Here is a 27,519-nt window from a genome sequence, read left to right as displayed (position 1 = left end):
GCATCCTGGGATTTATAAAGTAGCTCGCAGGTATGTGAGATGAGGTCATTCGGAGGTAGAGACTGTTCAGATAAAAATGCTGCTTTTCATGAGCAGAGGTCCTTGGATGAAAAGGCGAGATATGTCCAAGACTGCATCAGCTGAGTTTTCCGAGTGCATGGATGGACTTCATCTTTGTAATCCCGCCCAATTCCAATGCCTTGTCCCTCCACTCATTAACATCGCTGGAGGATCGCTGCCAGAGCTTTAATTGGCTGATGTAATTACAGCTCCCGAACAAAGTCAAAGTTTAATTAGCCTGCTGGGGGAGGCAGGAATTTCCCTCTCTTAGTTCTGTGTCCTATCCAGTTTTCTCTGCCGCGCTCCATCTTAATGAGGCTTAGTGTTTCTTCTCTCCTCCACAGGTGTGCTTCTCCTCCTCCTCTTCCTCCTCGCTGCAAACCACTGCTTTGTCGCGTTTGCATTCGCCCTGAGCTTCTTTCATCCTCCAGCATCAGTTTTTTTTTTTTTTTCAATCCCCGGACTGCTAAAATGTTTAACGGAATGTACAATCTGGCTTTAAGGGAGCTGCAGCTGTATTAATGTAGCACATATTGTGGACATTGTGTCCTAATTTTGTCATGACTGTAAATGACATTTGAAAATGAAATAAATTAACAAATAATGAGTAAATTATAGCCAGATAGTTACCAAGTTACTAAGACCATGCCTCAGGAAACATGTTTTGCTTGATGGCAGCTATGTTTTTCAACCAATCATGCTCATATTTCACTTGTCTCCTAAAGATGTGCACCATATTTAAGGGTCATTCAGCTACATGCCCAAAAGTTACAGTGGATGTTGTTTTTGTAGACCACGGCATTGAGCTTGAGAAAACTTATTATCTCCTTCCTTCCATCTTGGAGCCCAAACATAATTGAAAACACAGACAATTGCCAGTTGGCTCCTCTTGGAGAAGGACAATGTCATTCCTCTTCTACCATTAATGCAGTTCTCAGTCAAGCTGATCCCACTCCTTTGGCTTGTTCCTTGCCGGCTGGCTTTCTGGAGCCCAAGATAGGGAGCGTGTTTGTGATTCGTCCACATAAACTTACAAACACCCACAAAAGCAAAGAGAGACAGTTGTCTCTCTGCACAAAGGTGAGCCTGTCTGCTACTCACTGGCTGTGTGGGCATGTAAGGGAGTAAGTTGAGCTTCTCCACAGGAGATTAAGCCCGGGTGTAACATCCACCTTTTGTAAGAAAAATTCTGCCTCCAATAAGAAGGTAACCGAGTCTCTATTTCCGTCTTAGCTGCCTACGATGAAAACCGCAAGAGAATGCCACACGTTGAGCTTCCCAGATCCGTTTCTCCTCACACGTGTATCTCCAAGGGCATGATGTATATTGTATGTTCCAGCTTGTAGCAATAATGTACAATGGCGGCACACTTCTTCATTTTATCCACTTGTCTTTGACCGTGTATGTATTTCACTGGGAAGGCCAAGTGTTTTACAAGGTCTGGTTTGTCCTTGGCACAATTGCGAGTCACAACTCCATCCACACATATATACAAACAACCATTCACACTCACATTCATACCTATGGACAATTTGGAGTCGGCAATTAACCTAACATGTTTTTGGAATGTGGGAGGTAAACGGAGTAAGGCTGGGTTGCACTTTGGTACCGAATAGAGGTGTGACAATCCTCAGGTAGTTACACTTTCTGTCCCTCGCTGAATGTGTACTTTTTGGGAACTTGTATACTATAATATATCAAATGTTGCAAAAGTTTGACACTCCGCAGTCTCTAGATTGGTTGAAAGAGTGTGCCAAAAATATGTCCCCTTTTGTTTACTGTGTGGTCCTCATCTTCTTTGTTGTATTATTTAGCGTCTTACTCTGTGTGGTCACGCTACAAGCTAAATCAGGATATACCGCTCCACTTCAGGTCAGAACAATGCTTGAGGAGCTACAGTATGTACGTCATCCAAGGCTACAGTTGTCCTGCTTCATTAAAAGCAGGACACAAAACTGTATTTCTAAGAAAACAAGTCCAAGGGTCCACGTCTGGCCAATCTGAGTTGCATAGTGAGGATAGTGCAGCTGGTCACAGAGCTCTGGCGATACATCCTAACAGTCCACACTTTGCTTCTGATACCAAAAATAGAACCGGCAACAGAACCCCCCCCTTGAGTGGACTCACCATTTCCAGGCTCACACTCCTCCAAGTCTTCGTCATCACTCGGACATTCAGCGGATGCAACTAAAATTTCATCCGCATTCTGTAAGAACACACACATAGGATGGAAGATTCATGAGGAAAGAACTTTTAGGTTGAATAGCTTATTGTTTCATATTCAATAGGAGTGTAACATGTATAGATGTATTGGGAATCTGATGTTTATTGACATGGAACATTCGGTACAGTATCAAGGATTACCAAGTTGCCACAAACCACATGTTGAGTGAGTGACAGGAAGTGTAGACACTTTTTTAATGCTACATTTTAAAAACAGTTTACACAAAAGATGAGTGGTTTTATCTTGTGTATGTTCCCTTTCTGTACCCAAAATGAACTGTGATTATGGTGTACTGTTACACCACTAATATTGAAGATTCCAGCAACATTATCTTTTCAATACGGCATCACTTAGTGACTGTGGACTGCATGACAGTGCCCCCTCATCCATCAAAATGCCTCACATGATGCTGGGACAGTTGCCTGGCAACAGCATCAAACATTCGTGCTATGGGTACCAAGTATAATAAATCCTTGTGCACTTCTAAGACTCACGCAATGGGTGTCCTTGGCAGTTTTTTTTTTAAATGCTCTTCAAAAATGTCTTGCTGGCTGAATAATAAAAGGCTGTTTTAGCATGGTCACAATGCAGTCACATAAAAAAAAACTCGAGTGGATGGATTTGTCTTTTGTTGCTCACCAATGAGGCCAAAAGATGACGCGTTTGCGCCTGGTGATTTATAACAAAGTGATTATGACACAATAAATCACACTTAATCTTTATAATATTTTATACCATACAGTGCAGCACATCATGCATTCAAAAGAGTCCATCTTCTATTAACAGCTATTATTACACACTTGATCAAAGCTATAAGGGGGTAGGGGGTTATGGAGGAATTGAAATTCGGGTTGTCTTCCAAGTAAGCCGAAGCTTATTATCAGCCCGTGTTACAACAGCAACAAGGTCTTAACATAAATTAGCAGTATGGAATTTATTTTTAAGGATGATCACGACTGTAATACTAAAAAAAATATCTGAAAAGAAGAATTTGTTTGGTGTACCAATATATGGTACACCATATATGCTCTTCAAGAAACCATATACGCTCTTCTTCCCTCAAGAAACAACCTGTTTCATATGCTTAGACATAAATAATTCATGTAATTATTGTTTAAAGTACAGTGTGCCTATTTATAATAAATGTGCGGTGAAAGAATCCTTTTGGGTACGTGATTTAAAATCACAATAACACAAAAGAGGTTCCACGGTTCCATTTTGAGAGTTATTTAATTTTTTTGTGACTCATGCTCTGCTGCCATTTAAATAATTTTCATATGTCAAATTAGCCAGTCAGAGAGTTCTGGCTGATTGTCTCTCATGTAAACTTCAAGTCCAATCAAGCTTTTAAAATATATATAAGATGGGACCTTTAAGACCTCCCATACAGAGTCAATGAAAATTGAGCATTATTACTGTATCAGTACAAAAACATTACCTGCGTGACACTGTCCCTGATGGTGGGTGAGCGCTGTTTTCGGGTGGTGGTGGTGGCCATGGTGGTGGTGGTCTCCATGATGGTGGTGGACATGTCAGCCAGTGGGGTGGTGGAGGTGGTGTCGGTGGCGAGCACCGAGGGCACGTCACCCACCAGCCGCAGGTTTCCCTGTGTCTGCACGTTGGGGTCGCCCTCAGAGGCCAGTTTGAGTACCTGCAGGCCGTTGTAGTACAGGCCCGAGACCTGGCCCTGGAAGTGGCGCCCCTTTTCCCCACCCCCGATTTTGATGAAGGCCTGGCTGTTGAAGATGGTCAACTGGCGGCCTAAAAGAATGAGAGGTGAGGGCGTGAGAGAAAACACGGAAAGAGAAGAACCCCGACAAATAACACATATTCACACAACATATGTAACACAAGTAAAGACACATGAGAGTCACCATTACCAGGCTCTGCAGTTCAACATAATGACTTGTGTTGGTACCTCAGCAGAAGGGTGGCAAAACATGTTACAGTACAGCACCTTTCTACCTTTAATTGAGCCAAAGCACTTTGACACTGTTACCTAATTCACTTATTGATGGCGCAGGATTAGGAGCGACTGACAGTTCAGTACCAGGGGGACTGAGAATTGAACCGGAGACCTTCAAGTTAGGAGAGAACCACTCTTACAACTCACTCAACTGTAGGGCTTGTTGCTTCTGTTTATCCCACATGCAACATGTGGTAATTGCTTGTAATGGTAACACTTTTGGAATGACTGGATGCAGGTAGGTTGCAGGTGCCACTTTTTTACCCACAAAGACATAATTTAAAAGTCCACATGGACTGCAGCGGGCAGTCGACCTTGACACTTGAAGGTTCGCAGCCAGAACCCATCAGAACAACTCTGGGATGGTGTTATTGACCTCCAATACACCTGAGCAGCACGATGATAAAGCACCGCCGGCAGAGGGAAAAAAAAAATGTCAGACTCGGCCTGCTTCACTGGAGGGGGGTGTTTAATTCAGTAAGAGCTGCTCATTACCCTTCATGGGGATGGATAGATGGATGTAAGGGCTGGACCACTTAACCAGGGACTAATGTGTTACCAGGACTTTTGGGGGAGTGGTGAAGGTTCTCTTTACACTTTTTTTTCATGAAATATGCATCCTTGCAGTGCCGCCAATGTGGAGTGTATGGAAGGAGAGGTCTTGATGAGGTAATTATAGAGGATGAGGCAAAGAACCTTCTCTTGGAATAATCAATCTACATAAAGGAAGAAGGAAAGACATCCAATACCAGTGGGAGATGCTAATATTTATAGAGACTCTGAAATTCAAGATGCTTTTGGTCTGATGGGAGTGAGCATGGCCGTCATTAGCTTTCATTCATTCATTTTCTGTGGCTTACGCTCTGCAGGGTCTCATCCCAGCTGACGTTGGACTGATTGCCGGTCAACCGCAGAGACATTAGTGTTTAATAAAGACAAATTAATTGTTTGAAAACATTTGCAAGATTGCTTTGCTTGGCCTTTTTTTTTTCTGAGCTCCACATGAGCTTTCAATGAGCTGCTACTCTACTCCGCTAATGACTTCCTCCGCTGCAATATGGATGCATCTGCGAGTATTGTCAAACAAATTCCATCGATTAATGCAGCACTTGTAAATGTTTGTGTGTGCACTGTGGCTTGAGAATTAAATCTGCTTCATTGACAATCGCCACTTATCTATAATATAATCATTTAGAACAAGTGCCCTCGCCACCTCTCCACCACATACACACCCCGTAATGCAAAATTCAGACTCCAAGGCTGCATTCATATGTGTCATTCGGTTATAAGGAACTCTGGTGGACTTTACTCCTCGAGTCCAATTTCCTGGGTGACATTCAAAATGCTCTTACAGACATAAAAGCGACTACCGACAAATCTAGCAAATTTCTGACATTGTTTTCCGGTTTTCTGGTATTTGAGGACTTAAAAGTGAAAGCACGTATTTTGTAGTTTCTGTTGTTACTGAGCAGGTGCTGCTGAAAGGTCCACCCCGCCCCAAAGCAGTAACAAGCCGTCAGTGCACAGTGTACTTCCGAAGCACACTAACAGCATACTAAAGGAGTTCTACGTATTCATGAATCATGCATGCGCAAATCCCACTCTGTTTTGTAAATGTATCTCAATCTTCATTAAATTACTACTTATTACATTGATGATGGGAGAACGTTGTGTGATAAATTAATCAAGTCGCCCTGACTTTAAGTGTTTTTGCTCAGTTTTTGGCCCTCCTATATATATGCATACATGAGGAAATCATCTAGCGACTTCTAGGACAGCCAATAGCTATGTTTCTCACTGTCGGCAACAATGCTGATGATACCTCTACAAAGTTGATAATAGACCTTCAGCTTAGTTTCCTGACCAGGTGCACGGAATGGATATCCTTATGTTTGAACATGGTGTTTGTTATGGACCGACTGTGGTTTGCACGGTCACATTGCACAGGTTCAGATTGGGGAGGCTGTCCTTCCAGTAACGCCCTTCCAGGTCACACTGTCATTGCCCTCATGGGCGTTACCCTTTCCCAAATTCAAAGTACGGGAACTCAGTATTGCTCTGTACTGAAAATTGCAATTTGAAGTGACCAGGAGTAGAATGTGGTGGTGTACCTAATGAAGTGAAATCAGATAGAGAGGCAAACAAAAAAAAAACCCATTAGGCACTAAAAGGAAAAGATGACTATTTACTGCGGTGTCCTTGGTATAGAGGACAGCCTGGAGGGTCCTCCATTTCATGCAATCAGCCCCCGGTGGGCACTCTGTACCCCACCCGCCCTATACCACCACACTTCAGAGAGAAATTGAAACTCACTCCGCCAAACACAGCGAAGGCTACTCATGCTTAGAGTTGCTGTGTGTGTGAGAGGATGTTTTTCCACCCAAAGCAGAGCGATCATGTCACAAACTCAGCAGTAATCCATATTGACAAGCAGCTTATGATTATGAAGCAGAGTTGGGGGTGGCAAGGATTAGTACCTTTAAATGTCATACGTTAGCTCAGCAACCGCGGGGTGACCCATTTATTCTATCAAGGGAATAAAACACGAGAAAGGTGCCCTCCAGACTAGACGAGGGGAGATCAATGTTTGTTTTTACTGAGGCTCTGATGATGTTATCTGTTTGTAGATCTGGCCTGGATCAAATCACACGTGACACATGCGCTTTAGAGCCAATTTGGGTTTGGTTGGTTGCACAGGAAGGGGCGGTCCCGCCTCTGCATGCCAAGCGGCGGCGTGCAGTGAGTAGCACATGAAGAATGTCAACAAAGTGACCTTTTGTGTGTCATATCTGGCCTTTTGCAAGTTGGCCAAACATTTATTTACACCTTTACCTCTGCGTGCGTGCATGCAGGCTAACAAGGCGCTATTGCAGCAGTTTGATGGATTTTGAGCCACTCTCTCTTTTCCCAGTGGAGGGGTGGGAGGCGGCCAAGGCTCATTATAGCAGACATCCAGCGCTGTACACAAAGCTTTAATTAACCGCAGTGCAGAGGGTACCACCGCCAGCTCACTGCCATGAGCTACCAAAGGCTTTTTAACATAGCAAGAAATGAATTGGGAAATAAATAAAAGGGCTAAATCGTCCTTACTACAAATCTGGAAGAGGTCAACTCTTCGATATTGAAATGAATGCAATGACACAACAATTCTGCATTACAAAGATGCAAATGTAAGTTTTAGGTGACACTGTAATTTAACCTTTTAAATCCTGGGACAATCATAACAGAAATAAATAACATGTATGTATGCATCTGTAATATCTACATGCATGACCTTTCGGGATGTAAAGGTACACCATAATCATGGTTTTGAACACACCGCAGTTTTAAGGTCATGGTTCGGTTTATTTTTAGGAATAAAATGCAAACCATTTTAGTGGAACAAAAAACTGCAACCTGCTAGTAGGTGTTTATCAATCCAGTACAATTTAAGTATCATAGTTTCACATGCATAAAACATGAACATTTAAGGTTACCCTTTTTCATTAAAGTTGTAATTTTTGCCTAAGACACAATGTGGCAACAAGATCAAAACACCACTACCTTTGTTTTCATGAGTTATTTCTTAAATTCAATGTTTCTCACTTCCTCTATCAAAATGCTGTCATTTGCAACTTGACTCCATTTTGGGTTGTTCAGCATCCGTGATCAAATAAAGAGGTGAAAAACACTAATTAATTGAAGATAATAAAGAAATAACACATATGATTTTGCTGCCACAAGTTTCAGTTAGAATCTGACCTTCTGGAACAGATTAATGATGCTAACCAAGGTTTGGCTGTATTGTTAAATCCATACCTGGAAACATATACACATATAATATGTTAGGGTTTTTTTGGGGGGTGGTGGGAGGTCGCCTTAGATTGTGCACGTTTACCTGCAGGTGTACCTGTACCTATTGTATTATGCATAGCGACTGGCTGAGTCTTCAGGGCTTTTGCAAGCTGAAAGTCAAGCTGGATCATTGTGCTGATGACCTCTGGGGGGTGGGGGGGTGGTGTGGATTATTTTCATATCTATAACGCCCCCCTCATGGAATGCTGTCAGAAAATCGAAATGTAAAGAGCTACATCCTACATCTACACACGTGTCCGGTGAAAATAGAGGACACTGTAACTGAAGCATGTAGAATGGAAATGTACATAATAATAAAATGGCTGCCCTTCTAAAGACAATCATGACCATTGCATTGTGGTACAATGCAGGTTAATTATGCCATGCTTTAATTTTGAAGCTTTCTGTGCACTTAACAGGAAGTCGATGTGAACACGTTTTATATTCTACAATATACATATATATTCTACAAATCCTTATAGTATCCGTGTCGACGTGGTGATATGACCTTCAGGGTAGAGAGTATTTGGGCTGTGTATGAGTCTGATCTGATTCGTTAAATTTTGTCCATAGTTAATTAATCGCTGAATGTTGCTGCCGAGCCATGTTTTGGTGAAAATCATGATGCCGAAGTACAAAAGTCTGTTACTGTGAGTGACGTTTGGTTATAACTCGTCCATTTTATTCACTAAAGACCGCTCTTTAACATGGAAAAATGTTCTGTGTGGTGTTAGCTTCAGCTTAGCTCCTATTCCTCTGTGCCTTCTTCAACTTTGTTTATGTTCTCGACTTCGCCTGTGAGCATTTCTGGGTGGTGTGTTTAAACTCTGGTACTCTGTACATCTCAGGGATGAGTTTAAGATTGGTGATGAAATGTTGGTCCTGTGAAATCCAATGTCCAAAGCTCTTGATGGCTATAAGATGTTAAACCAAACCTTCTCTGGACAAAGAGACGCGATATTGGCAAATTCATATTGCTGTGTGTACGCACTACCATCTTGTGTAAGCACAGATCTTCTGTTAAACACACGTCTTTTCAATTCTTTATTGATATTATATTAGGCTTAAAATGGATGCCAGTCTGAGTGGTGCAGACTTGATCACATGGCATTTTCATATGACTCAAAGGTGATACTGACAGTCAAATCAGACTCAATCAATTGTCGAAGAGTCGAACATGGGGTCCCCAACCAACTGGCCGCAGTCCGGTACGTTTCCTGCTGGAAACGTCCAATGCACAATGAAGCTAATGCGTAGATTGCTTTTTCTAAGGATACCAAATAAAGTCTGCAAATGTAGGCGGGGAGAAGCGGATGGCAGCTTGATACTTTTAGTCCTCTCCTCCACACCTGGAGGGCGGAATGTTTGAGGGAGCAGAAGAAGATTGACGTGAGGGGAGGATGCTCTAAATGGAAAGAACATTTCTCTTCTTCTCCATATGGCTACAAAGTGCATATGGCTGCACTCTGAGTGCTCTGAAAGTAGGGTCTGTAGTCTTAATGGGTTTGTGTTTACTTGCAAGGATTCCTCATAACCAACAAGAAGTTCCTCCTAAGAATGAAAAGAGCATTTTAAGGAGGCGGGGCAGGTTCTGATAAAGCCTATTTTGAAGCGTTCCATGTTATTTCCTCAACACAAGGCTCTCTTTGGTAATTAAGAGTTTTTTTCGTTATATTCCACAGAAGTCAGACGGCTTTCTTGGTCGAGTACCGTGAATTAATTGTGTCTGACAAGGCAGATGAGTGGCTAAACGCAGCATGAAGTTAAGACTGAGAGCCCAGCAAGGTCCCCAAGGACAGCGGGTAATGTGACGACGTATTCGCGGCACTCTTGGAAGAGGAGATCTAATCCGATGTGCTTCTATCTGATCTACATATCTCTGAATGTCTCCTGAACGGCGATACTGTCAAGGGAGCGTCACTGACAGAGAGAGAGAGAACGCTGGTTAGATGAGGACACGGCGCCTCATTCACCAACCATCATTTATTTTTAAAATCCCACTCATGCACTCAACAGCAAGCTTACACACTTGAGAGTGACGGCAAGCTTGAGTAAGAAACACCTTCTATTTATTATTACACTTGATCGCTGGAAAATGCCTAAATAAATCATAAATTACAGTGTGTTACATTTATGACCTAGATTTTATATAGGTTTTAAAAATATTAGCTACTAACTATAGCTACTAATATTACTAACTACAGCTACATAGTAGTACTGGCAACACCGAGGTAGGCCGGACAATGTTTATAGTGTGCAGAAAGCACTTAATGTGCGGTTCTAATCTCGCCTTGCACACTGCACACTGCCAGGTCCCTTATACAGTAGGTAATGGTAATGGTAATGGTTTTATTTCATTTGAACATGCATCAAATTACAATTTAGTGCATTACATAATCAGTTCACAGTTCCACATGTCGAAAAGGAGTAGGAAGAAGCAAAGCTTATTAAATCCTACCCCTCCATCTGGTACTTTTACAACCAGTAACTGTTACATTTGTTCACTTCCTGCTTTCCATAATACAGTTTAAGGTTTTTTTTTGTTGTTTTTATTAATTTTTTGTCATGTACCGAAGTACGAGGTGATATGACCATACAACGACATAATGGGTATCATAGTAACTGTCAATATAGTGATATATATAAATCTTCATCCTTGTATTTAGCAAACATCAACTGCTTGTATTGTTTCTTGAATTGGCTCATCGTTGTGCATTGTTTGAGGTCCTTACTTAATCCATTCCATAGTTTGATTCCACATACTGAAATGCTATGGCTTTTTAATGCTGTCCTAGCATATAAGTGCTTCAAATTTAGTTATTCCCCGAGATCATATTCCTCCTCTCTTGTAGAGAAGTATTGGATGACATTTTTAGGTAATTGGTTATTTTTTTTAGGTGATACAATAGCTTTTTGAACGTGTGTTGTCCAAAGTCTAGCTTCAAGCTGGAATTTTTAGTAAACCCGTTTTTGTGTCTGTAGCTTTAATGCTGATGAACCGTGTTGTGTGCATCTCTAAAAAGCTGCCCTCTGTGAAGTGTTGAGGAGTGTATGCACTGGGTGGGCTCATTTGGCTAGGGGCATTTTTTGCAGCATATTTCGGAAAACAGCAGAGCACTCAACTGGTTTTGGTATGGGACCCACTATCACCCTTCAATGACAAGTGGCGACCCAAATTGTGGAAACTTTTCAACTCAAACTTCCTAAATATCTTATATTCAAACGGCCTGGTTGCAACAATGATGCGTTTGCGAAGATGGTGCTCACTTATAAATGTGTTGCAAGCATTATATCTAGCCAGACTTGAACCTGGGAATGAGTTGAACCATCTGTGTGTTGGATGGACAGCATGTTAAGTTCACACTCAATGTCCTTCCCGTTCCGTTCAAGCATGGCCAAATTGCCCATAAACATGGCCTGCACCTCATGGTGGCATAACAGGCCAATGGCACAGGCACAAGGTGCATTCATGCACATCGGGTCATTGCACAATTTTTATTTTTTTGGCAACACTCGTGACCCACCAGTTCAGAGGGGCTCTTCAAGAAGTACTTTTGCAGAAGATTCCAGAAAATAGCATGACATTAAGGAATGGGACAAATGTTATGTACCTATGTGAGCTAATGTGAGCTACAGTGCTAACATTACATTCATTTGCCTGTACTGTATTAACAGCAAAATCATGCCAGGTTAGTCTACTTGCTGCAGTAAAACATCATCGTCAAAATTAGATGTGTAGTGAAGCCTGTACTTTTTTCTTTCAACGTGCTGGGCGTATACACAGGGTGAGCTGGGGGTGGAATCGACAATTAGTTCTTATTGTTGTACTTTTTTGCACAAAGGAACTGATGTCTTCTGCAGACAGTTGTAGAGGGTCTAAGCAGAAAAAGTCGAGGGCAGACAAGCATGACAGATCCATCAGCGGTAGAAGGAGATGCAAGGAAAATAGGACATATCCGAGTAAGTTTCGAAGGAAGGAACTTTGGAGACTGATTTGTTCCCTTCATTACTTCCCCACAGTGTCTGCCGCATTGGATTTAGTCAGTGGGTAGGGAATAGGACGGAGATGCTCACTGCGATCAGGATCAGGCTTGACGGGATGGAATGGGGCGGGTACTGAGATTGGCATGGAGAACTGAGGTGGCTTTCCACTGGGACTGCATTGGGGATTGTGCCCAACAGCAAGGCTTTTTTCGAAAAGGTTTAGTTCCTCAATGTCAAAGGTCCTTGAGGCGTTATTCTAATGACATCTGCAGGGAATGGTGAGCAAAACCAGGTGGTACCAAAACCTGGAGCATGTGGAAATGATCCAAGCTCTTTTACCACAATGAGAAAGTGTTAACAAATCTTATCATCATTCACAGAAATTCAAACATTGACACACAAAAACATGCCCCACGTTCTCCAAACAATAAATGTTAAAGGGACCCGCTTGTATTTCTGAGAAAGCCAATGCTTTGTTTGTTTTAACCCCCTGAGTCTTTGCATGAGAGGAAGTCAATTAAGGGGAAGAGGGGCTGCTATCTTTAGATACAGTTAGAACTTTTTAAAATTTTTTCAAGAAATTGCCGCAACCAGGTCCAATTGTGTTAGACGAATTTATAATGCGGTTAGAACTGAGGGCTCCAACTTGTGGCTGGCAATGGTAATGGTAATGGGGTCGTGGCAGGGGGGGCGGTATATGGAGAAACCCTCAGTGGTTAGTGTGGGTGGGCTTTGCTGTTAGATTCTGCTCTGATCTTTAATAACCCTTTGAGCGCGGACATGGCCCCCACTACGGCATCCCCAGCCACGGTTTGGTACCTGTGTCGGTTTTAAAGTCAAGTTTCAATTAATTGTGAGTACAGTAAGAAAACACAATGCAAGCAAACTTTGCTTTTTTAAAATGTTTTCATTAAATAAAAATGAAACACACTGTTTGCAGGTTATTCTGTTTGCTGAAATATAGTAAATAAATACAACATAAAATACAATAGTTTAAAAATATTTATTTTTAGGAAAGTGCATCAGTAACCTTTTGAAAAGTGTGAATTATTTGTTTATTTTTTAATAAATAGAAGTTCATTATTGGCTAAATTCCCACATGACTCCCACTAGCCAAAGGCTACACTCTAGATGGGTGCCCATCGGGAGTTATAATTCCTGTCCATTACTTAATGTGTAGCGTATGTGTATTTTGAATAGGATTTTTACGACCCCCCCCAAATCATACTAAACAACTCATCTCTACTAATATGCACGTGAGGTTTAGGGACCCATTATTCATTTATTCCCGACATAATCCCAACGCTCTCCCCCAAACAGGCGCATGCATGAAAGGGAATAATGCATGCATGTAATTCCGTAAGGGGGTGAGTCATCTTTTATTGATCCGCCATTTCATTCGACTTTCATCTCCCGCGTCGCTCCTGATTGGGATTTGTGTTGGAACTTCCCTCAGCGAAGGAGACACTGGGACGACCCAGGCCTGCTTTTGTTTTGGTGAAATAAACATGTGGCGCTTCTTCCTGTTTGTCTGACGCAAACCGAATTAATCCGCACATGAGTGATTGTTTATTTGTTGTTGCATTTCAGTCTGCATCAGAAGGAGACGCTAAAGATAACATGCTAATGCCTCATTTTTCATATATCTGGAAAAAGTAGGATACTCTCTTGGAGGTAACGGGGGTGGACGGGCACAGTGAGCACTCAAAGGGTTAAACGGGCATCAATTTGGACTGGGCCACATTAACATTAAAACAGTCCCTTTAACTTTTAGTGACTTTCATGGGTCATTAAAGTGGATATTGGCGGGGTTTTGGGGGAAAATGTTGTCTAGTCACATTCATCCAACAAGACACAGGAAAAAAAAACAGTCTTTTTTAGCGGGGGTTATGTCAGGTTATTTGGGGGTTAGTTCTCTGAAGAGATGCAGCCCCATTTAAAGGATGCGCTCACCTATGTGACTTTAAATCCCGATTGCATCACTTTGGAAGACTTAAAACTTGATTATTGGACTTGTTTTGTGGGTTATAATGGCGGTTTAGAGGGGGGCGGAGCTCCAGGTCACATGGTGCTGCATCTCTTCCAGAGTTGCGGTTAGCGGCAGCTTATATGCACTTGGATCATTAGTGGAGTTAAAGGGATTTTATTACCTTTGTCGAGTAGCCACTCGTCAACTACCCGACCGAGGCGGTATGGGATTCTTTGTCTAGCAATAGCCAGGCGCTCATTATCAAAGTTCCCTTTAAGAAATTTGGAGAAAAATTAAGAGAGGTTACAAAAAACAAATAATAAAAAAATAATAAAAAATCTGGAAGTTAAACAGGTTAGAGGTTAGAAGGGCAACATGGCAAATGTTTAGCATAGAAGTTATGTGCGTTTTAGTTAGGACAGGATGTGGCTGTTTTGGGGCTGCTTTGTTGCTTAGCAGTCTAGTTACCATGTATTTAAATGTATTTAAATGCTTTTAGCTCACTTAGATGTTAGAATCTTTTATAAATGATTTAGACAGATTGCTCGCTCACAGTATTAAAAGCTGTCCCAAATTGAGTACACTTAAATGCATTTGCAGTCACATAAGCAGAAAAACAGGCAATCATTAGCAAAGCAAACTTAATTGCAGTCAGTGAATAAAACAGCATCTTAAACAGTTCACAGTCAGCAATAAAAAAAACATGGTCATTTCAAGGAAGACATTTTGTTAGTTCCCGTCTCACAAGAAAATGCAACACCTTGATCATGTGACACCCTCTGCTGCCTCTGCTGTCCTTAAAAAAATACAGCGCTCCTGACAGGCGCCTCACAATTAACATCTCTCCATCAGTGTGTCAGAGAAGTTTCCTTGCTGCAGCACAAAGTTATTACCCCTTGACGCACTTCAATCAACCTTGGGGTCACGCCAACGCCATGGGGCGAAAGGGACGGGAGGGCGGTTGGCCACACGGGTCCTTTGATGGAGTCTAATGTGGACACCGTGTCAGAGGTCTAATTATGAGTTACCGTGAATGCTGAAATACAATTTGCAGAGCTGTTAGTCTTAAGTATCTTAAGACTTAAGACCGTTATTGTTGAAAACACTTTTTTCCCCATCATCCACAATCCTTATGTCAGACATGAATACACATACGCTGTACAATGCAGTGTTATCATCCTGTAGTACCTTGATATCATCCTGTACCACCTTGATATCATCCTGTACCACCTTGATACCACTGCAAGGTATATTCCTCCCTATGGTTCTTGACCTTGTTAGGGATCTCAGAGAAACTCTCCTTGAGACTTTCAATCTGTAATCTTGGATCTTGCTGTGTTTTCTGCTATAGCACTTACTTTTTTTTCTTTCACTGCATACTTCAAGGTGCCATATTAATAAAAAAAATATTATTTGGGCATATTTGGGCTGCATGACAGGCATCACATCTAGGAGACCCGAGTTCAATTCCACCCTTGGCCATCTCTTTGTGGAGTTTGCATGCTTTCCCTGTGCATGCGTGGGTTTTCTCCGGTTTTCCCACATTCCAAAAACATGCTAGGTTAATTGGTGACTCCAAATTGTCCATAGATATGAATGTGAGTGTGAATGGTTGTTTGTTTGTTGTTGTTTTTGTTTTTTTTTTTTTAGAAAAATACAGCAAACAAGGCTGATAGATTATTTCCCTGTTTGCCATCATTGCATGTTTGCATGAATCACCAACTTCACATAGATCATTAAGATAATTAAATAATAAACGTGGCCATCTCATAGATAATAATCAGATTTCCCGTGTATTCCACGGAAAACCCATGTGGTGCAAAACCGCAGCGCTAAACAGAAAGTTTTTTGCAGCCCTCTAGCTGCTGCTAGCGGCCCAAGCGTGGGCCCCATGGCAAGAAGCACTTCCCTAAAGCATGCTGAGACTTTTCCACAACACTGAAATTACTTTTCTCCAACATGGATATAAATAAAAAAAAAATAACAAATTTAAGCAACAGGTGATGCTGTGGCCGATCAGAAGCTTGAAGAAAGCAATTTTTGGTGAAGAGAAGATAAAATATACAATTCAGATCAAAGTAGACTAGAAACAGGTAGAAGTAGGATCTACCCGTCCATCAATTTTCTATTCCGCTTGTCCTGATTAGGTGGGGTACACCCTGGACTGGTCGCCAGCCAATAGCAGGGCATATATAAACAAACAACCATTCACACTAACATGCATGTTTTTGGAATGTGGGAAGAAAGATAACCCGGAGAAAAGCCGAGAAGTAGGATGTCAAAGACAAGAAGATATCAATGCACATTCATGTGTGTGCTCCTGCTCTCCAAGGACTCCCCACTGTATATCATGTCGCTCTGCAGGCAGCCAGATGTCCTTGTGCAGGACACCCACATCGGAAATCCATCCAGCAGGGTGGAGATTACACTGGAGATGACTGGCCAGTGGCCACGGGGCTCTCTCTCTGTCATTGCCTCCTTCGTGTGGTAACTTTAGATGGATCGCTTCCATCCGCCTTACAAGAATAGAGGCGAGGCTCATGCACTATCACTCTCACTGTGCTTGTAAACGTCTCTGCATGAACAAGTGGAATCATACCAACTGTGTAGATGATTCCTCTACGCAAGCAATTTGTTTTTCCTATTGTTTTTCCTATTAACACTCAAAAAAAATAGCAAGGCGCTGCTTTGTTCAGCTTAAAAACACTCCGCCCACTGCTACTGCACCAGTGCAGGTTAGAAATGCACACATCGCCTTAACGGCATTTTTTATATGTGCAGCAGCGATCAACCCTGTGGTGCATTTTTTTTTTCCTTCAACGGGATCCTCACCACCTTTCATCTCGCACTACCACTTGTCTAATTTCACCCAAAGCTATCATTTCCCACTAAATCTCTCTCTCTCCCTCTCTTTCTTTCTCTCCCTTTCATCCTCTTTCCCTCTTTCCCCCCTCTCTCTCTGTCTCTCAACACGTCACACTTGCTGGGTCTCCATCATCCCTGCGCCACAGGCCGATAATTGGAGAAATTGTCCAACTGTGCCAGATCAAATCAGAACATGTTGCATGTTGCAAAGCTGCAGAGACCCCCCCAAAAAAGCTTCAGAAACGTTGTGCCAACAATGCAGCCTTTGAAAGGACTATTTGAATGCAAGAATGGAGAGGGTCACAGTCATGTGAAAAAAATAGGACACCCAATGACGGAACTACTCTTAAACCGCCACACACATAACAGTAATAATAATAATAATTTAGCAAAACATGCACCCCAACTGTGTTGCCTGTGCTACCATTTTTCTAATATATAAACAACACAGTGGTGACTTGAAATTTCTCACACAGTGCCATACACTCTACCAAACAGAGTGTTTAGTTGAACCATAGCAAATTTGGTACACACCAATAGGGGACTGACACAGGATCACAGGCGGTATTTAGCAACAAACTGTTCATAAACTTTGACCGTATGTCTAATGAGTATAAAACTAGCATGTCTTCCAAAGCATTTTGAGTACAACAAAAAGGTAATTGAAATGTCCTAATTTTTCATGGGATAGAACAATATTGACACATATTTGTCTCTGACTATCAAATTGTTGAACCCACCTAAACATTTTGGACAATTCTTCCAACTTGGTGGGAACCTTATAACTATTTCCTCAGTGTAGATAAATTGTCCACTCTCCAAAATCTCGCAGAAAGTCCCCCCTAGTAAAAGGGAAGCTGTCATATCCATGTTCACATATTGACTACCTGCAAGCCTCCTCCTGTTTTATCCATTTAAACCTACACTCCTGAGTGCTTTTATGTTGCTTTTTCCAGACAGGAAGTAGATCCTCGGGCTTGCCTCCACCTCGCCCTACAACGGTGGATGGATTGCAGACGTATAATGGAAAGAGATTAAAAAAAGGTGGAAGGAACGAGGGCATAAAAGCGTAAAAACCTCCAGACTTAATAATGAGACTCATCTGATTGGCGACCTTTTTCCACAGAGCTGGAGGATTTCTGAGTGAAATTGAACAATTAAAGATCATATAGCGTTCCCTCTGAGTGTGTGCGTGTGTGGTCAAGTTGGAAGAGGGAAGATGGGTTAGACAAGAGTCTGCTGGTTCTGCCACTTTGGGTTTTGTAGGTGGGTTGCCGGAGCCCCCGGTGACACCTGACACACTGGATTAGCTGGCCGGCTGCTCCTCTGACACCTTTTGTCTGCTTCCTGTCCATCACACACGCACATACACACAGATAAATGTGTGCACTACTGCAGGGAGACTCATGTCACATACACACACTCCCCGAGGATTACAAACATCACCGTCAGAAGATGTGTTGCTTTGCCCTTAAAAGTGCTTGACCTGTGGCGGCCATGTTTGGCTGTCAGCATCCTGTCCATCCAAATCATCACCACGGAGAACACTTCCAACATTTGTTGGATTAAAGTGCAGGATGCAGTGAGTGGCAGGAAGGCAAAAAGGACCGTGTCAGCTTCTTTCATGACAGGTTTAGTGTCCTGGCAACTTTTTCCCTATGGAGCTCTCTTGGAATGTGGTCTACTGGAGTGGATTCCCAAAAGTAACTCTTTGAGAGAGCACAAAGTATTACGGGGGACTCACAACTGCCCCAACGAGGGAGTCTTGAGCAGGTCAGAACAGACGGCAGAGTGCTGGTAAATTGACTGAAGTTTCAATTTTTTTTGTCCAATGAAAACAGTCATAGGCCGCACAGTGGCCGAGCTGGTATCAGTCTCACAGATCGGAGGTGAAGGTTTGTAATCCCGCTGTCATTTAATCTCTTCCTCTACCCACATAGTTGAAATGACGTCAATCGCCCCCTGGCGTTTGGTCATCGATGGGAATAGAGAGAGTGTGTGTAAATAGAGTCTCATTCCTCGTTTCTCTCTTTGTCAACTTGGACATTTTGATTCCGGCGTTCCATAAGGACAAAAAATGACTCTGATAAGCAAAGAGGAAATCAAATACTCCCAATCCCAGAAGTGTCAGCGCCAAGTGTTTTGTTCCACTTAGAGAATCAAACCATCTGATGTGGGTCACAGCAACTTGTTTCAATCACACTTCCTGCCTCAGCGTGGAAGCCCAACCTTCATCTCCGCCCCTTTGCGAGGTGCTTGCTTTCCGACTGCTTCTTCTTCTTCTCCAGGACGCCACCCGCCACCAAACAGCCCAAAAGGAACTTGCGTGTGCCTTGCGCACATACGTGAATTAAATAGGGAAGCCCCCTCCCCTTGTTGCCCTCCTTTTCCTCATTCTTTTCCTTCCGTTTCCTTGTCCTTGGATCTTCCAAGCTTCAGGCGGGCTCCAACCCCCAAATGCGTGCACAAGATTCATCCCACCAAACAGCAAACAACAAAATAACGCTCAATTTTTGATCAGCAGAGAGAGGAGAGTGTGACAATAACAGGAAAGCGGATGAGGAATAATAAGAATAAAATATTGGCCAAGGATGACACTCTCTCGCCGGTGTTAAACTGGCTGCTGCACTTTTGGAGACTCCAATTTCGAAAGCATCTGCTGGGTTTTTAAAAACAGTTTTTGTGTGGTATGTGTCACATGACAAAAGTAGCTGAAAAGAGTGAGCTGTCTCTGTCTTCTCCAGGCTTTGCTACACTGATGGATGTGCGAGACAATATGCTTTTGTCAATGCCAAAACAAAGGCTAAAAATAAAAGATGAATGTTGGTGATGACAACTGCAGTAATAATAGGAAGAATTCAATCATCCCTAAAGCCTACCTTTTCTTGCATGAGGAAATAATACATTTGACTTTTGAATCAAATGTCAGGTGTAATTCTGCTCACTATATTTTTCATTACCTATCGATTTTGGACTTGAATTGGACACGAGATAATAATGTACAATTTTTAGAGGAAATTATTAAAAGATGCCACAAAAGTGGAGCAAACAGGTAGATTTTTCTCACTTTGCGTGCTTAGAAACAGGCATGAGGGAAACATTGTGGCACAGTTTTACATAATCCGGGACCTTTGACAATATTCCTTTTGCGTTGACTTGCACTGCAATCACATGTGCACATTGAATATTTTTATATTTGATACACCTCTTAGTCGCCACTTAGTGTACAGTAATGCTTTGGAACTTCCAATGCAAAGCGACCTTCCTTTCATCGTTGTGAACGACTCATTAGACCCTTGATAGCACAATTAGTTGCAGTACCGCCCCCCCGCATCCAGCTTAGCTCGTTTACAGGTTAACGAGACGGGAACATACCATGTCTTCCTTTGAAACAACCATAAACACAGGGAGGACAAACACATTGGAGAGAGAGCGAGAGAGCGAGACAAAAAGCGAAATAAAGTGTGAGCTCGCCTAAAATAGCCTTACAAGTGAAGCCTAAATAGAGAAGAAGCGCTCGTAGTGACTCATCGAGGATGTGCAATGATATGCTTTTATCTTGCAGCCAAGGCATGTCCTAAAAACACCCCCGTCTGGATGAAGGGTTTCTCCAAAACACAAGTGTCCCATATGGTAGCCACATGCAACGTTTTGTTGATCTTGTTAAAAAGAGCGGACTGCAGAGCACCATGTATACAAAAGAGGGCTACAACCCTGATATTGTTTTCCATGGGGCAAGCATGGCATCAATAATAGCATCTTGCAAGTCCTCACCCTTAAAATTCAAGAATATTAACTAGCATGTCACCATAGACTAAAACAGTGGGGTCATTTCTAAGATTAGATAAGCAGTCCATAGTTGCTCTTTATTGGATAAGTGGAAGTTCAAAATGGACGAAAAATAATAATATATTAACAAGCTCCGCATTTCTTCTCTCTCTCCATTGTGTTTCTCACACACTAAAAGCTTAGCATTCATGTTATTCAATAAAATGCGACCCAATGAGAGGCTACATTCTTACCTGAGGGGAACCGCTCAATGACGGGTTGGCTGTCCACCTGCAGCGTGGCATTGCCACCACTGCGTGTAAAGCGCACCACGTGGTATTTGCCGTCGCTCACCATCACCGCGCTCTCCTCTATGGTGATGTCATCCGTTCCCACGTTGAAGATGACGCCGATCCTGCCCCTCTCCTGTGGACAGAAGACGACAAACACATTTACAAGAGGCTTTAAGTGAGTATAAACTTGACATTATTTTATTGTTTTTGAGGTCTTCTTAGAGACAGGTAGCACACATGTGTTATTCTTATAGAAAACCAGAACACCCCCTCACATTTCGGCAGCCATTTTCATATCTTCTCAATGGACAATACTACAGAAATTCAACATAGACATATGACAAAGAAGTACAGCGTATAGGTTGTATAGTTATATAGATTCACAGCTATTATTGCTTGAATAGCTGGCAATATGTAAGACAATTCTGTCTACAGTTAAACATGGTGGTGGTAGCCATGTGGTTTATGCTCTGCATGAGTGCTGCTGGCACTGGGAAACTATGGTTCATTGTGTGGGGAAAACGTGCATTGGATGCACCTTGACATTATGAAGAAGAGCATGAACCATTCCCTTGGGAAAATGGGCCACATGGCAAATTTCCAACTTAATAACGAGACCAAACACGCCTCTAAGATCAAATCGCTTACTGAGGTAGCTGAAGCTGAAGGTAATGGAGTGGCCAAGTATGTAACTAAACACCAAATTCATCAAAAAGTTTTTTTTTTTTCAGTTTTCTTACTATTGCGGACCTTTGGTTCCTGTTTGCATAATACTACTTCATCAAGCCTTTTCTAACAGATAAGCAGATGTCACTATCGGACAATATTCAAAGCTGCAATATCAGAACTGTTGTATCACACAGCTAACACAAACTACTCTAATGTATATCCAAGTTTACTTTGTATAGAATTGTCCCATGAAGACATATAATAAAGTACTGTTAGATATCGTAACATCATTATTCTGCCTGATGAGGATTTAAGCATCAGTTCACACCCGTAAAAAAAACAAAGTGCCTGTTGAAACCCTGAGTGTTCATCAAGTGCCTGACCCCTCGCCCTACCTGGCATCGATTAGGACTAGCAGCTGCCCACAGCTGTGAATCTCCTCCCGCTGACCGCCTACACCGACTCTCATCCGCTCGCTATTTTCTCGTTGTCGTTATTGAGCTCCGCCAAAGGTCAAAGTCATTTACAGAGCGTCTCAGTTGCACGGCTGCAAGATTATGAGCAATAAAGATGATCCTAAGCATACCCAAGGTCAAGCTAATTTGCAAATGTTTAAATCCACTGTGTCATTAACAAATATTTACTTGCATTTATTTGCTTGTATTCTGAGGTGAATGCTTGGGCTTTTTCCTCACAGCTCTTTCCCATTATTCACGGGTGATTAGGTATTTAAAAAAAAAAAAGGCGAATAAACCAGTGTGATGCCAACAGAAGCTAAATGAGCGAGTTAATTGAGTAAATAAGCGCAGCGGTTGTACAGTAAGTTAATGAACAGTAAAATCACAGTCAGATTTGTGGTCGTCCTGAGCCATATTTGCTGCTAAAAGTGCTTCCAAAGAATTATGCATCCAAGGACCAAGTATTCAAAAGATGCAGTAGCAGATTTCCATTACAGTAGATGGCTCTGCTTAAGAGGTCAGCTGACGGCTGGGAGCCCGCCAACACACTGAGCTGAATAGCTTCACGAACATTTCTTCTGTTCAAATAAGAGGCAGAGATGCTCTGGGAAAAGACACCACTATGGCTTGTGAACACGTTTGTGGATTAGGACTCCAGTGGAGCCAACATTACGTCTCCCGGGTCAATGGTCCTGGCCTTGTGCAGTTTGTGGATCAAGAGAGGCAACGGTCAGCAATACTTCCAATATTGGAGAATCTCTGGGTGATGCTTAATTTGCTCCACCCGGACTAGAGGTTCAGTTGTTGCACACAAATCCAATAGCTCTGTTGCTCTCCTCTTAACCCAGGGGTGCCCAAAGCGTACTGGGGGCCTTTTGTGGCTCACAGCTTATTTTTTAAATGTATTTTTCATTAAATTTACAAGAAAAAAGTAGATTAATTCATTCATTTTCTCCTGCTTATTCTCACGAGGGTTGCGGGGTGCTGGAGCCTATCCCAGCTGTCTTTGGCCGAGAGGCGGGGTACACCCTGGACTGGTCGCCAGCCAATCACAGGGCACATATAGACAAACAAGAATGTGGGAGGAAACCGGAGTACACGGAGAAAACCCACGCATGCACGGCGAGAACATGCAAACTCCACACAGAAATGGCCGAGGATGGAATCGAACTTGGATCTTGTGACCTGCGCGCTAACCACTAAAACGCCATGCAGCCGAGAAAAAAGTTAACATAGTATAACATGCATATGTTGACCTCCATTGTTTTATAAGCGCTCTAACAATTTTTTTTTTCATGCTAAAATATAATTATGAAAGAGGCCATACAAAATATTACGTTATTTGGATATGTGTGGATAAAAATTACCAGTTGTCTACCAAATAACATATGTATCATTGCTGTTTTTTTTAAGATTCATAAAATAGTTGTTTTCTCATTTTTATGACATGTTGTTAAATAAATCATGTTAAGCACTGAACATTGGATTGGTTTTACATCCATCCATCTTTTTTCTATGCTGCTTATCCTCACTAGGGTTGCAGGGGGTGTGCTGGAGCCTATCCCAGCTGAGTGGATTGGTTTTAACGTGTTTAACAAAAGAATATCAAAGTGGTCATCGTACTCTGACGTAGTTTTGTATGCGGCCCAGAAATAGGTGAGTAAGTCCTTTTTTGTGACTGAAGAAACAATCTATACTAACATATTCCATGCAGGACTGGACTCCTGACAACTGACTGAACTTTTCGTAGCTGTAACAGTCAAGATCTTCTACTACATACGTACATCCAGAAGTCACTGGTGCACCCGAGTTCCTTTTAACTAAGCCCAACATGGCAAGAGTGAATGCACTAGCATGAACAACTTATAGTACTCCATTTGCAGAGACTGCTGCTACATCCATGTGCTCACCAGACTCAATACAAAGCCAAGACGTCTCTCCATTTGAGTGCATTTTGACAGACAACAAATGGTCTCACTCTATGATGAGAGGTCAACATCTCAGATGGCAAAGTGCTCCTGGCTTTCAGTTGGAAGCCACTTAATCAATGGACTCCTGTAATGAACTCAGCACCCGCTGACATCCAATACTGACAAGAATATGAATACTATCAGTGCCGGGGGGGGGGGGTAGCATCATACGTGATTCACAATGAAATCACAGCTATTCATACCTTCTAGATACCGTCAAGAAGAAAGCATGAGGACAGTGAGTAAGTGGGAATACCATGAGAGCATCTCCATTACAGCCCCTCTACAGCGCTAGGCGGCTTACAATAATCACAACACCTTGTGCCAGGAGAATTAATTCAATCCACACTATTAAAACTGTAAATATCAGTCAAATTCACTCACACGTCTGCCTTGCCGACAGATTAGCATTTGTGTTCTGCAACATTAGCCCTCTTCCTGGCGCCGAGGGAGGGGATATATTGAGCCCATTACGGTGGCAAGCCTCTGGGAAACTTTTTTTTCTTAATAACGATTTTGTTGTGGTGGTAATGACATTTTAATGGACATTTTCCTTAAACGCACATATCTGAGGGGAACGCCTGAGTGACTTGTTGGAGGGGGGTGGGGTGGGGGGGGGGGGCAGTTGAGCCTGCATGTCTTGAAGTCAAGCGTTTAAAGTGTTTCTTATAACACACTTAAATCGGCTGGGGTGTCAGCTAATGCCACCTAGAAAATGGTTTATTCTTGGGCTACTCCAAATCTGGTCCAATGAAACGGGGGTAAAAATGGTGCTGGTTATCAGGTTTCCCACTAATAGCCCTTCTTTTCCACACATGACCTTGCAGTGTAGATGTGTGGATGATGGAATAAAATAACAAGGCTGGGAACATGCATGTAGAAGGGTTAGAAAGAAACAAGGACGCCCGGGGAGGAACCTGCCGATCTTGGTGCTTTGGGATCACGGAATCTATTTTCAGAGTTCTTTTTTTCAATAAGCGAGGTGGGGGTCCAAGGACAAAAGGATGCATTTTGATTTGATTGATTCCTGGTTTCATGCTGTCAAGGACAGAATTGTCACACTCAGGTTCTTATGGAAGATGGCCATTCAGAAAAAAACATACAAGGAATCCTGTAATCATCCATTCATCCATCCATTTTCCTATAGATGCCATTTCCTTTATGCTGTAGTCAGGAAGTGCTGGAATCTATCCCAGCTCTGGGCAAGAGGCGCGGCAAACTCTCGATTTCATCACGTCTGGACTACTGTAATGCACTTTACTCTGGAATTAGCCAAAAGTCTCTCTCCCGCTTACAGTTAGTCCAGAACTCTGCGGCACGGCTTTTAACAGGAACCAAAAAGGGGGAGCACATCACCCCAATTCTGGCCTCCCTACATTGGTTGCCTGTTCGTTTTAGGATTGATTTTAAGATTTTATTGTTTGTTTTTAAGGCGTTGAATGGGCTGGCCCCCAAATACATCTCGGACCTCATCCAAGTTTACTCTCCAGCTCGGTCACTGAGGTCCGAGGGCCAGCTCCAACTTGTGGTTCCCAAGATGAGACTTAAGACCAGGGGGGACCGAGCCTTTTCTGTGGTCGGCCCCAAACTATGGAACTCTCTGCCCTCCCAAGTAAAAAAGGCCCCCAATATCGAAAGCTTTAAGTCTCGTCTTAAAACCCACTTTTATTCTCTGGCTTTTAACTCAGAGTGAGTCGTATGGTCCTGTGTCTTTTAGTTCTTCGTTTTTATTGTAATTGGTTCTATTTTTTATACTTTTATTGCTTTGTTTCTTGTTTTTAATATTTTAATATCTATTTTATTATTTTATTTCTTAAATGCTCTTTTAGTTTTGGATTATTACTTTTTATTTTTTACTAGTCTGTGCAGCACTTTGGAAACTGTTTATAAAATGTGCTATATAAATAAAGTGGATTGGATTGGACTGATCGCCAGTCAATCACATATAGACAAATGACCATTCACACTTTAAACAGTCAATGATTGTGAATGTCATTGTGAATTCTGTTTGTGATAGGCTCCAGCTCACACCAAATTAAAAGAAGCTGTATATTAAGATGAATGGATGGCTGGGGAAATAAGTTATCGAATCCAGAGCTGCAGCATTCAGTAGCCTACGGAGCAAAGAACTAATCACTCTTAGATGCACAGAAAGACTTCTGTGATTTGACACTGTTCTTAGTCAGAGATTAATATTTTTCTGCAACTGCACTCCATGAGCCTGACGTCTTAATACTGTATCATATCTCTGCATCTCCTCTTGGAGAGTAATTCTGGCCCTGTGCGTCTTATCCTCTTGTCAGCGTGTACCCATGATGCCTTGCAGCAGCACAACAGCTGTGCCACGTGCTGCAGGGAGAAGAATATAGGGCTAATCTTCCATTCTGGAGGGTTACATAAGAAAGAGGAACAGGCGGTTGCGTAACGTGCAGGCTCGTCGTCAGCCGCTGTCTGATCACCTGATAGAGGAAAAAGATGATCCAGCCGTGGCCATTCCTCTCCTGCAGTCATCCTTCATCTTTTGTTTCTCATTTGTATGTGTTTGCCATCTCTCCCAGTCACCTTGACGCTGCCCGACATCCAGCCATCTTAATAGCGCGTTATCTGACTGACTCCCTCCCTTCCATCCTTCCTTGCTTACGCCCTCGATCCTCAAAGAAGAGCTGCAGCTTTGCCGCAATGCACTCTCACAATGAACACATGCAAACAATCAGACCATCTTCTGCAAAGAAACTGTGTTTACACAGCTAATACTACATTAAGTCATGTGTACAGTAATGTCATGTAATGTTTTCAATGACTATTTTGGCACCCCCTACTGGTTGCATACACGTAATAAAGATATGATCAAAGTTTTATACTCATTAGACCAATGGTCAATGACTTGTGGACGGTTATTTTAGAGCTGTCCTATCTCTCCCAGTGTAGTCTCAGACTAGAGCCATGGGCCCCGTAAAAACATTGGTGCCGGCCAGTTTTTCAACCAATCTTGCAGAAATTTGACACGCATGTGCTTGTGTGTACCAAATTTACTGTGAAGGTGTGTAGCAAATCTTGAGGCGATTCGGCTAAACACCGTAAAGTTACAGTGGGTGTTTTGAAGTGTGCATTAAGATGTTTGACAATCTGACTTAAAGGGGAACTATTATGCTCATTTTCAGCCATTTGTATCGAGTTGCGGACTCCTGTAGAGCTGCTACACATGACAACCTGCACGTAGAGCTTTCTAGAGCTTCCAGAATCTGCAACTGTTCCAGCTGTATTTCCAAAACGGTCTGTTTTAATCCTCTGTGATTGGTCCCTGTCAGCTTGTACAGCTAACAGCTTGTACCGCTTGTATCCGGGCTGGCCCATATAAGGAAGTCTGTGATGTCACAGTGAGCCAGAGTTAGAAAAAAAACTCTGAAACCGAGCGTTCAGAGCCATCCTAAATGTCTTTCTGGGCTCACTTCTAAATGT

At 42.4% G+C, this 27,519-nt stretch overlaps 1 protein-coding gene across 4 annotated transcripts in view; it reads right to left on the bottom strand.

Annotated features, from left to right (window-relative positions):
- LOC131125407 (neurexin-2-like) overlaps positions 1-27,519 on the bottom strand; it is a 410,351-nt gene that overhangs the window by 8,802 nt on the left and 374,030 nt on the right. For 3 of the 4 annotated variants that reach the window (XM_058066943.1, XM_058066944.1, XM_058066945.1), the window contains 4 exons: positions 20,925-21,096; positions 14,219-14,308; positions 3,723-4,045; positions 2,188-2,266 (listed from right to left, as the gene is read on the bottom strand). In XM_058066943.1, the coding sequence (XP_057922926.1) occupies positions 2,188-2,266; positions 3,723-4,045; positions 14,219-14,308; positions 20,925-21,096 (664 nt within the window). The remainder of the gene's footprint in view (positions 1-2,187; positions 2,267-3,722; positions 4,046-14,218; positions 14,309-20,924; positions 21,097-27,519) is intronic. The other variant, XM_058066946.1, reaches the window with a different exon arrangement.

The sequence above is a fragment of the Doryrhamphus excisus genome, chromosome 3 (assembly GCF_030265055.1).
Source record: "Doryrhamphus excisus isolate RoL2022-K1 chromosome 3, RoL_Dexc_1.0, whole genome shotgun sequence".
Lineage (NCBI taxonomy): Eukaryota > Metazoa > Chordata > Actinopteri > Syngnathiformes > Syngnathidae > Doryrhamphus > Doryrhamphus excisus.
This window is presented reverse-complemented; position numbering and strand designations above follow the sequence as displayed.